The 12,903-nt window shown below is 35.2% G+C and overlaps 1 protein-coding gene across 1 annotated transcript; it reads right to left on the minus strand.

Moving 5' to 3' along the window:
• Positions 1–2,565: 2,565 nt before the first annotated feature.
• On the minus strand, positions 2,566–12,515 carry LOC136836653 (galactoside 2-alpha-L-fucosyltransferase Sec1-like). The gene is made up of 6 exons (XM_067101124.1): positions 12,450–12,515; positions 12,161–12,191; positions 10,739–10,824; positions 9,072–9,164; positions 5,236–5,392; positions 2,566–3,198 (listed from the first exon to the last, which is right to left on the minus strand). The coding sequence occupies exons 1-6, from the start codon at positions 12,513–12,515 to the stop codon at positions 2,993–2,995; spliced, it is 639 nt and encodes a 212-aa protein (XP_066957225.1). The 3' UTR covers positions 2,566–2,992.
• Positions 12,516–12,903: the final 388 nt, after the last annotated feature.

Raw genomic sequence — 12,903 nt, forward strand, 5'->3', positions numbered from 1 at the left:
CAGACTTAGGCTAACGAAGATACAAATGTAAAACTAAATGTGCCCAATGAGTCCACACAAAGTATATCATTAATGCGGCCAGAGATCGTACTTACAATAGACGTAGTCTTCAATTTAGCAAGATACAGCAAGGCATGGAAACGGTACACTAACAACAAACACATTTTATCAAGGGAACCCATTCTGCCACACCGCCAGCGTAAGTTAACACTCGACCGCTGTAACTCATAAAACTTACAAAATGGTTCTTTTCCCAAAAGATGACACACTATAGTTCCTTGTAATTTAAAATAATTTCATCATACCTTTGTAGTGAAGAATTCTTGAAATAAAAATAGGGCTTTTCTATAATTTAACCATCTTATCAAATAAAAGGAAAATAATTATTTCCAGAGTAACACATTTTCGCCGATTAAGTTAACAAAATTTAATGTAACCGCTCACTCGTCCTCCGTTTGCAGAACTTCATTATTATCTGACGCTGTGTTTTCACTGATGGTTAGATACTTAATTTTTTTACCACTTATGAACCAGGGAAAATATGCTACGAGTTATTAGTACAGTGGTGAATATCAACTGCATTTTTTTCTATGGGGTGTTATCAAGTGTGTTGCTTGCGGGAGAAGGAAACGCAGTTATAGGACTACTCATTGTAAGGGCACCTTGTGCGGCGTCCCAGCCGTTTCTCATTGCATGAACTGTTAACTCAATCCCCTGTGTTCTTTAAAACCTTATGGCCAGCCCTATAAGAGCTGGTAGTCAGCTCGGTGGTTCTGGTTAAACTACTTTATTAATAATAATATAAAACCTTATACCTTTAAGAGACAGCTAATGTGTAAGCAAATTTTACTGCAGTTTATGTATACCATGAAAGTGTGTCACACGTCTTGCAGTTAACACTATAAGGTATGAACCGTGGATGAACCACCTATATACAGTAGAACACTAGATGCTTCATACACCTACATAACGGCTCGTCATCAGATACTTAGAAAATGCAATGGGTAAGGCATCTAATTTGAATGATTTAACAATACTGACATGGAGTACCAGAGTAACACAAACACACAGGCCATTAATGATGCATCTAGGCCAGGACTTTCGACCTGGTAGTAGTTTAAGATTAATTTTACCGTTAAACGAGAAACTATCAGTAGTATTGTCATCATAAAAGTAGCTTGCAGTGTCACAGAAATGATAAAATATATATAGATACCACAAAATAAAATATAGAAGAGATATTATATATATATATATATATATATATATATATATATATATATATATATATATATATATATATATATATATATATATGTGTGTGTGTGTGTGTGTGTGTGTGTGTACACATATATATATATCCACAGGGTGTAAAAATGCAGAACCTCAATTGCTTACTGAACCTGTAATATGCAGTTCCATAAATAGAAATTATGACATAAAATTAAATGTAATTGTTATAATCATAAAAACATAATCAATTATCATCATAATATCCAATACTGTACTGAATGCACTCACTCAGGATGTAAAATGTACATTCATAATAAAATTATACTAATGGCCATGATAGGTGGTTATACATATGCATGTACAATGATAATAAAGTTAGATGAATAGTAAGATTTCAGATATTAAGACACAATCCAGTAATATAACCTCATACTGAAATTGTATTCACAGATGGTACGACACATCCTAAATTCAAACTTATTTATTTATAGGTTTCTGAAGCACTCATGATGGATATTTATTATTAATCAGTTTATTAAGGGAAAGTTATCAATCGAAAATAAAATATGACTCCATGTGACTCCAAAGTCACATCAAGTTGTGGATTAGCGCGAAAGCGGGAAATCCTAGTATTTCAAAATTAAAATATCTTCTTGCATCATAAACTTCAGTTAGAAATGTATCATTAGTGATATTAATATCAACATCTACGAAGGATTATGACATATATATATAATATATATGTTGTACAGTATATGCGTGTATTTTTTCTTCTTGGTAAGCTTGCCATAGGAGAGTAGCCAGGCTATGTGTTAAAAAAGAAACTAACCTTGGAAAGTACCTGACGAATTGCAAACTTTCAAAATATTCCTTCACTGACAAAAATGATTAAGCATTCAGGGAGAAGTTCCCATTTTATCATGTTGTAATAAAATGTCTTCTCTATATTAAAACTGGCACGATCTGGGTTCGAATCCTGGGCTAAGAAGGACGGAGATACGCAGGCGCCTTGACTCATTGTACCTCTGTTGGTTTATGCATTTAATAATCTGATTGCCAGTCAACTGATGTGGGTCACAGTTGATGAGAATGAAAAGTTTCACTATAAACAAGACCTCAAGACCCTGACTTTTATAACCAAAGGGACAGGTACTTCACTATTTTTACATTGTTTTTCTTCATTCCATATCTGCAGACGTGTTAAATCGTGGGCACTGCTTCAGTTTAAACAATAAGCAGTAAATCAACTTATTTTCCATTTCCCTTAAGGTTGAATTATTCAAGATGTGTAAAGAATTCATTCACATAAAATCTACAAAGAAAACAAATACACTCTCTCTCGAGTTTAATCTTTGTAATTAAGTAAATAAATCTTCAGGCATACAAATATATATCCTAACTTCACGCATTCAAGTGACTAAACGTATTATGTCATCGAACAAATATATCACAAGATCACAGTTACTGAGCAACGGCTTGCTGCTCCTTATAGCAATCACTGAAGTATTGACAGAACGTCTTCACTTCACAGACCTATTTGCTCCATCACGCTGCTGGATTCTCGGGCCACACTGTGACTCATAGCCACACGTACACGGTCCCTATCGATGGTCATGAAGTTCATTCATTTAAACCTATATATGAAGACAGGGGCTCGGCTTATCAATCAACTTCTGTCCATCACTAATCGTTGCCGTTGCACCGTCTAGTTTGATGACCTGAATTTAAGACGACCTCTTTTTATATATTTTTTCAAGTGTCAGTATGGCGATAAAGGTATAAAGAAATCGAGATGTCCGAGGTCGTACCAACTCTTCTGGAATACGAAGTCGTGCCTAGCGGTAAGGTTGGGGTAGACCACCTCCCCTCCAGCGAGATAGCCACACCAGAATCCAAAGCTCCCCACTGTGATGATGCTGTGGTTACCGGAAGCCAAAAGGGCCATGTCTAGTTCCGGGGGAGACCCTGCAATTGCACACAGAATTTAGAACTGGTAGAACTGGTAAGGTCATACTGAAAATGAGTGTTTGATTAAAAAACAAATAAAATTATCCTTTACAGGAAGTTCACGTTCAACTTCCGGTGTGACTGTGTGACACAATTCTTTTTTTTTTACCCATTTTCCGATGTCTGTTCCTGTCTCCTTGCAAACTTCTTTAGCTTTGCCTTGCTCCAATTTTCACCTTTCATTTAACAGCAAGTCTTCGGCCGAGCTCTATGAGGGCCAAATAATATGGCTTCGTGAATCGTTGAATTACATAATATATAATAATAATAATAATAATAGGGTAATAAAAATATTGTTTAAAACAGGTAATAATAAACATAACAGTCGCCCAACAGACACCTGCAAGGCGAGTTCTGTTAACCTGGCATATTGTTAACTTATTCACTTAGCACGCAAATATAGCGTCAGACAGTCACTGCCAGCTACCCCGTCTTGGAAAAAGTCGTCTGAAAGAACATTTTTTACCAGGTACTTCTCACCTGTTAAACAATGCACTAATAACTACAAATCGTCTAAATAACTGCACTAGAAGATCATCGCCTGTCATACTCCTTTTCCAAAGACGGGAGGTTGAGAATTTAATGATGTGACGTGACACATCTCGGCGGAAAACCGACCACTCTCGTCTGCCACTTCCTCTGTCTCTATCCCAGCTGCGATCCACAAAAACCGAACAACAGCCAGGTACATAATTCACTGCTTTAGTCAACAAAATCATACTGCTTTTTGGGAGGGAAATGCGCCCATATTCTTCCCTCCTCGCCCAGTCCGGAGATCAAACACGAGCCTACCACTTGCGCAACTGGGCCAAAGAAAGAGAGAGAATATCTGTCATCTGAATATCTTTGCATGGTTTCACCCTAGTAGGACGAGGACTACCTCGTCGAGGCCTCCCGTTTTGATGAAATACATTTTGTTGGCGAAACAAATACTTACTCCTAGTTTTCTCTCCTCTCTCTTTCTTTCTCCACATCATAGCTGCGACGCACGACGGTTGTTTATCAATCAGGTACTTAGTCTCTTCTCGTCCGATTCGCGATCCGAACACGGGTCATTTAGTTGTCGGCTAAACGCGCTACCAACAAGTTACGAGGTCAGAGAATTACTGTAAAATTCATCAAATTCATAAATCGTGTGAAATAGAATATATATATATATATATATATATATATATATATATATATATTATATATATATATATATATTATATATACAGTGTGTATGTATGTATGTATATATATCTATGTATATATGTATAATTTATATATATATATATATATATATATATATATATATATATATATATATATATATATATAATGTATGTATATATATAATTCAAAGGAGTCACAAGGAAGACGTCGGATGGAAATTTTTCCAGATTAATGCGACGTCTCAGGTCCAGCCCATTTCCAATCATATCTGACCTGTCTTCCTTGAGTTATGCATTGACTTCTGTCGTTGCATATGTATATATGTATATATATATATATATATATATATATATATATATATATATATATATATATATATACATATATACTGTATATATATATATATATATATATATATATATATATATATATATATATATATATATATATATATATATATATATATATATGTATATATATGTACATATATACTATTATATATATATATATATATATATATATATATATATATATATATATATATACTCCATATAATGTTTGTGCATATATACACTATATATACATACAGTCATCTGTCAAAATTCTACTGAAATACAAAAGAGAGGGTGGCGGGACTGGAGTGCTATGCAATCAATTAATTCTTTGGAAACAGGAAGTGCCAGAGAATTGCCTACTGCCTCAAATTTGGAGCCCAAAAGGCATATATGTGTAATCCTTAGTAAAATTTAGCTGAGAGAGAGAGAGAGAGAGAGAGAGAGAGAGAGAGAGAGAGAGAGAGAGAGAGAGAGAGAGAGAGAGAGAGAGAACTATACTACTTACCTGGAGTGTAGAGCACATCCGTATGATCGGCAAAAGACATCTTGACGTAATCCATATCGTCCGAAGCCACAAGAAACCGAACCTTCGGAAATTTATTTTTGTAGTGGGCCATTGCTCGCTGGAAGTAAGCGTGTTCGGGCATCTTCGATTGAAACATCTGGAAAAAGGGCCCAACTTCAGAAACGCTATCATCAGTTACGAGGTTCAGCATGAAGTTAGCAAATTGTTTGTGAAATTTAAATATGAGGTTCAGCATGAAGTTAGCGAAGATGTGCAAGTTGTTGTGAAATTTAGATATTTTCATTGCATTCATGACGCAGTTTCTGAAAATGTACCGCAGCTTTTTGGTGGAATGTAGATTGTCAGGTATCAGGTATAATTTGTACTTTTAACATTTGTTAGAGCTAATAGTCTATCCTCCCCAAAATTTAAACAGGAAAAGTGTCTTCCTCTTTCCCCTCAATCTGGCTACGCTCAGAAGGTGAGGTGTTAAGGGTAAGACGCAGCGTTATTAAAAGTGTTTCAGTCAAAGTCAGGAAGTTTTTATTGGCTAAGATAGATTAGGTCATGATAGGTTACTCCAACACTCAGTAATCCTCAGAAATACACTTGTTCGATTATCACTGCTAATTCCAGATGTGCCCAGAAATGCAGCCAGAACAAAATCATTAGTTTACCAAGTAAATGTCCACAGACTTTAATGACCATGTAATAAAACCGATATATGCAGAATAAGAGAATAATGATTATATATATATATATATATATATATATATATATATATATATATATATACATACATATATATACATATATATACTATATACATATATACATATATATATATATATATATATATATATATATATATATATATATATATATATATATATATCATACACACGTGTGAGTCACGCACACACACACACACACACACACACACACACATATATATATATATATATATATATATATATATATATATATATATATATATATATATATGAATCACATGTCAGATAAATGAAAGGCAATCATGCTTTGAGCTTGAAAGTAAACCTCGGTACAAACACTACAAGGAACGAATATTGAGCATCCAAGGCTGAAGACTATTCAATGATGTTTGGTAGTTGTATTCCTGCTTCCGTTTCCTGACTTATGACCTTCCATTTCTAAAAGAGCAGATCTACTGCCATCTCTTACGGCTAAAAGCTGCTCTTCTCCCTTTCCCCTTCCCTTCTTGTTTTCTTCGGGCCTGGGCTAGATTTGGGCATTTGGTTGGCTGTCCTACTGACCTTAGTATTTTGGGTAACGGTTTTAGGGAACGAATTTTTAGCAAATTAAATGTCTATATTCTCACGTTATGGCATAATAATTAATATTAATGGTAATACAATATTATTCATTTCCAATATACGTGTCCCGTGGAGCGTTCGAGCAACTGTTTTCCGGAGCAATATAGTTTCCCATAAAATAAATTCGATTTTCTTTGGTGTCTACGTTTCTTCCGTTTTCTTTCTTCATGTAACGCATTTATACCAAACACTGAAATTTATTTTACTGTCAGCAAATTTCAATTATTAATCCACAACAAGAGTTACTAACTACACATCAATATTCATGTTTCATATACATAAGAAAGGATAAAAAGGTATGTTATCTGATCCTATAAGGCATCAATGTAGAGCGTTTCAATTTATGCCCTTACCTTTGCTTATCAAGATATTAAGTTTTGCAAGTTCGGTAAATTTCAACACGAATTACAGGAAAAATATTTTAGGGAAAAAATGAAAGACACATTTCCCCCTCATTTTTTTTTACCGATTTTCTTTGAAAAGAACACCTTATGACGGGGAGTTTTTGCTCGAGTCTAAATAGAAATTCTTTAATGTAATACATATTATAGCCTTGATTATTAGGCTATGATGATGATGATGATTATTATTATTCAGGAGATTGATTCTTTAAGATCAATCTGCAAAATATTCGGTCCATGGGACATTCATGAGCGAACATTAAACTTTAAAATAATACAGCTGATGGGCAAGAAACATGTAAATTGAGGGCAACTTTAAAAAATGTATAAACACAGTATGTGGCCACAAGGAAAGATGAAACAATGGGGTAGATGATGTTTCACTTTGAAAATAATTTACAGTAAAGGAAGATCTTTCGCTCTGTTGTTTCATCATATATATATATATATATATATATATATATATATATATATATATATATATATATATATATATATATGTATATATAAAGTATTGTGTAGAGTCTTATCAATAAGCTGGAGATAATTAATTAAAAATCACGTTTTAGGTAAGGCAGGCGTTGCACAGAACTAATATTTGCACAGAGACATATTTTGCAGAAGTATATGGAATTTCAAAATTATTTCTGATGGCTTTTGGTGGTTACAAGAAGGAATGTGACGGCGTCTACAGATCAACAAATTAAAATTACCATGAACGAAATATATGCAAAGTACCGTTTACGGAAGAAACGTATACCTTAGTTTAACCAGACCACTGAGCTGATTAACAGCTCTCCTAGGTCTGACCCGAAGGATTAGAATTATTTTACGTGGCTAAGAACCAATTGGTTACCTAGCAGCGGGACCTACAGCTTATTGTGGAATCCGAACCACATTATAGCGAGAAATGAATTTCTATCACCAAAAATAAATTCCTCTTATTCTTCATTGCCGGTCGGAGATACGAACGCGGGGCCAGCAGAGTGCTAGCTGAGAATGAAACTCACCCACCTATTGAGGAACACTGTTGATGGAGACTTGCCAAGTGAATTTGGGGTAAATAGTAGGATGCTACGGGGAAATGCTATCTCACCTTTGCTGTTTGTCCTTTTTATGGAGATGGAAAAGATTTCCATTGGAGTAACGATAAAAACTAGACAGAATGCGCAGACTATTTGTTTTTACAAAGCAAAACTCAAGCCTTACGAAGCTCGCTCAATAGAGATTGGACTCAAGATAAATCTAAGAAAAACAGAACCAATGAGGACAGAGTATTAAAAAATGTATTGAATAACATATGGAGAAAGAAACTAGCAGGTCGAATCTTTCAAATATTTAGCAACAATGATATCCGACACAAACTTTCTTGAGTTGAAATTTAGTGAAAGTTGAGAAAAGGACATTTACAATGGGCAGGCATGACAAGATTTGGAAATCAAATATACCGAAACTACACACGAATGTAAAATTATAATTAGCCACATGATCTGTCTTGCTATAGACATGAATCATGATATGACAATGAAATTTCCTAAAAGATTTTAGAAGGAGGATAAAGCTTTAAGAAAAATATTAGGAAGCAGATGACAAGACAGAGAGAGAAATACCACAAGGGAAATTGAGGAAGTTTCATATTGGGATAATAAAATGATGCAAGGGAGCAGGAGATGGTTCGGACATGTCCTTCTGCACAACCCCAAGGAGAATGGTTGGAAGATCCAGATTTACCTGGATGAGAATGTGAGGAGGGGAGCCGGAGGTGCGTGAAGACTTGTGGAAGTGAAGACGCAGAACGCGGAAGGAAAGTCACGTGCAGGGGAATTTCTCAGCATACCTGTGAGTGCGTATGTATACATACATACATACATATATATATATATATATATATATATATATATATATATATATATATATATATATATATATATACACATATATACACACACAAACACAACTAACTACATGAAATATTTATTGACAAAAACATTAATTATCTTGCTTACTAAGATTTTGGCCCCGAAACAAGACTTTTACTATTTGTCGGGTCTGAATCTTACCTTGCGTTGCTGTTTCTTACCTTAATAAAGTCAATATAATCAGTTCTCCTTACATGAAATCCCACAATCACTTCTGAATCGTTCCTCTTGTGCTGTGCCCAGAAGGCTTTGACCTGTATGGGAAAAAAAAAGAGGAAACAGCCTTGTCAAATATACAACAACAAAAAAGAAGACAGGAAATTCTTAATAAATTATGCGCGTTATCGTCAAGGCAATACTGTTAATTTTACGAATGGAAATACTCAGAAAATATGCCAAGATTTCCTGAAGAACGTTCAGGATTTACTTGTAGTAGGCGTCACGATTCTTTTTACGAAAAAATGATCAGAAGTAAATGCAATGATATATTAGAAAATATCAAGGAAAGCTCCAGAAATTCATAATTTATATCTTTCAAAACGTACTTACAATTCTGAAGGAACAATACAAAGTCATTCATTGCATAACACCAATAATAAGAAAATATGTACATAGTACTTATATTTTAAAAGAAGCTCACTCTACCCTAAGGCAACCAGTGTTAACATTTATAGATTTGTCTGTATATATATATATATATATATATATATATATATATATATATATAACATATATATATAATATATGTGTCTTATGTATATATACATTATATATATTTATCTATTTATTGATTTTTATCTACTTATGCACATATGGTGTGGGTATGTGTGTGATTCCCAGTTACGAAAATACTGTATTTGAATTTACCAAATAAGCCTTAAAAAATGAAATCTACTTTAAGTTAAGCAAAAAACCAGCTGTTGCCATATATCTTTATTCCCTTTTTATCATGATTCCCTCCTCCACATGTTCGTTTGTGTAACTTCGCTTCTTACATTCCCATCTCTGTCTCTTTGTCTTCATACCCACTGATGCGACCGACCACTTTTAAATCCTAACACGTGATTACCCGAACATTTCCGAAAACTAGCTAGAAAGGGCATTTTGGCACTACCTGTAGAGCCACCTTCTGGCAATATAGTAACTTCCTCCCAGTGCACCATAATTCCTCCTGACTACTGGTTCCTTGGCTTCGATGAGCACAATCTTGGGTAGGTTGTCCTATGAAGGGTGCCCTGAGTTTAATGTCTCATATTTCTATAGTTTCAGTTATTGGAAAACAGCGGCTGAGACAGGAACTAGCCACCCGTTGGCATGACCTCAAATGTAGCCCTTTTTTCATCACTGTCTTACTGAATATAATTGAATATGGAATTTGGCTTAAATTCAGCGCTGAAAAGAAAATTGACGGTAAAAAGTTTGAAAGATATGACGGAGGAAAACCTCGCCGTTGCACTATGAAACAATTGTTAGGGAGGGTGGAAAGCAAGATGGAAAAAGAAAATATGAATGGAGGAGGTACAGTAAAAGAAAATGAAGTAATAGAGACATGCTGATAAGTACAGTAAAACGCTTAATAAAGGAATATTGAATCTCCAGAGATACCACTACAGCTTTTATGAAGAGTCGAATCCATGAATCTCTAGATATGTACATATTCAGTAGATTGCGCACCCAGATGAAAATTTTAAAGTTTACCTGCACCCATGGCGGACGATTGTCAAAAATGTTAATATTTATATTTAAAAGGAACTGTCATTCTCATGACAGTAGGAAGCAGGAAATAGAAAGGGAAAAAAGGATGGGTCTCGAAACGGAACTCACTAACCTGGTTTTGAATATCTTTCGAAAAAGTGAACTCCTTTATTATGTCTTCACGAAATGCATTGAACAGCTGAATTTCGAAGGGATGGCCTGCAATACAGAAACAAAAACCTTTACATTATTGACGAAACCACCTACCTCTCTCCCTCAGATGCATACATATATATGTGTATGTGTGTGTATGTGCATGTATTTATGTATATATATATATATATATATATATATATATATATATATATATATATATATATATATATATATATATATATATATATATATATATATATGAGCACCATCTTCATCAGTATATAGGAGACTTTGGGAAAAAAACTCCTCTCCTTTCTGTAAGCAAAAGTGGATATTTTTTAAAGTATTTATCTGTCATCTATTACAAGGAAATCATTAAATGAAAGCACAGTGCAAGACCAACCAATCATACCCCAGCCGACATTCAAGAAACAGTTTTGACAGTTACAAGCAACCGTCTATAAAAGCATTCAAACTCGCAGTCCGTCTCTAATAATCGCATAGCATTGGGGACATGATTGGGGATATGTCATGGAGAGACAGGCATACTAGGCAGTGGGATTGTGTAGCAGGGTGGCTATCTTTGACTCCCAGCTAAGCGCCCATGGCACTATAAATACCCAATCATTTCTTCTATGCATAGTGGCTGTCAAGATGTTGCTTAAACATCAACTTATTAGCAACGTGCTCCCTATTGCATAATTCCCATTTGTCTTTTTTGTCTGATTATAATAGCGAAAAAAAATTGGATTTTTTCATAGATAACCTGGCTATCAATGTCTACGTTTTCGAAGATTTGTATAGTGTTCCTTTAGCGAAGAAAAAATAGAATCAAAACTGCTCATGATGTTAGGCATCAGGAAGAGGGACATCAACCAAAGACTGTTTCTACGCTTCGAGTTCTGGGTACAGTTTCCAATCACAGGCAAATAAGACAGGAATAACAAAAGTACTGAATCCAAAGAGGTTATAAAGTGGCTTCGAAATTATCTTGTATTCTATAGCTTTAATTTCTTGCTCCCAGCGACTCTCAGCAAAGTTCTGGTTGTTTAGTTAAGTGTGATAATGTCCCCGATTACTGGACTTTTGTCTGCTGGTCATGGTACGCCAGTCTGCATAAATCCTCAAAGGTTGCTCACTGAAGTATGATTCTTAAGTTTCCTGGAGATGAGAAAGGAACTAAATTTGTGACGGATTACTCACTCTGCTTATAGCTGTTTAATTAAAGTTTAATCATTCCCCGTTAGTAAAGAGACTGGCTGTGCGTAATACACGGCTCTTTATAGGCCTTATTCAAGCAGGCCATGACCAGAACGACAGCCAATTATACCTTCTCTCTCTCCTCTCTCTCTCTCTCTCTCTCTCTCTCTCTCTCTCTCTCTCTCTCTCTCTCTCTTACCTATTAGCAAAAACCGTTTCGGCTGATAATCCTGCAGCGGCCATTATTTTCCGTGGTTGATGATGCTCAGATACCCAATCAGAATCCACTCGGAGCGATTGAAGGTCCTGAAGTAAGGAAAGAACTGTCGTTTAGGCAACAACGCTAAATTCCTTCCGTAACTCATGCTAATACGCATTCATAGGCTTATAGGCAAATGCAAGCTCCCCTATACGGCTATTTCTGGTTCCAATATCAGCTGACTGATGTTATTTGCGTTAATAATTAATAGAAGTGAACTGTATATCACAGTAATTTCTTGCTGTTGATTTTTCTGCTTACGACACTTTTTCAGCATTATAGGTGATGCCTTCATCAGTCAGCCCAGATTACCAAGATAAAACAGGACGTTTACCTGGAGGAAGCTGTATGGAAATATCATGAAATTCCCTAACACTAGAGAAGGCGTTATGGAATTATTAGGGCAACTCTGTGAGTCTTCATCAACTGGACCAACAAACGTGGATAACAGTACTAGCTCAGAAGAAACCACATGGAAACATTAAAGACAGTCTTTACAGCTTGATCCAAGCTACTGTAATTGACAGGACACTTACCTGGGAGAAGATCCATGGAAATATTAGGGAATATGTTTATCATTTCGTCCCGCATACCAGGATGGAGCCTGACTGTGGCTCCGTAGATGCGCCCAAGCGCCAAAAGAGTGGCGTAGTCGCCCATGAAGTTACCAAGGCGACCCAGCG

This window comes from Macrobrachium rosenbergii, chromosome 56, assembly GCF_040412425.1.
Source record: "Macrobrachium rosenbergii isolate ZJJX-2024 chromosome 56, ASM4041242v1, whole genome shotgun sequence".
Lineage (NCBI taxonomy): Eukaryota > Metazoa > Arthropoda > Malacostraca > Decapoda > Palaemonidae > Macrobrachium > Macrobrachium rosenbergii.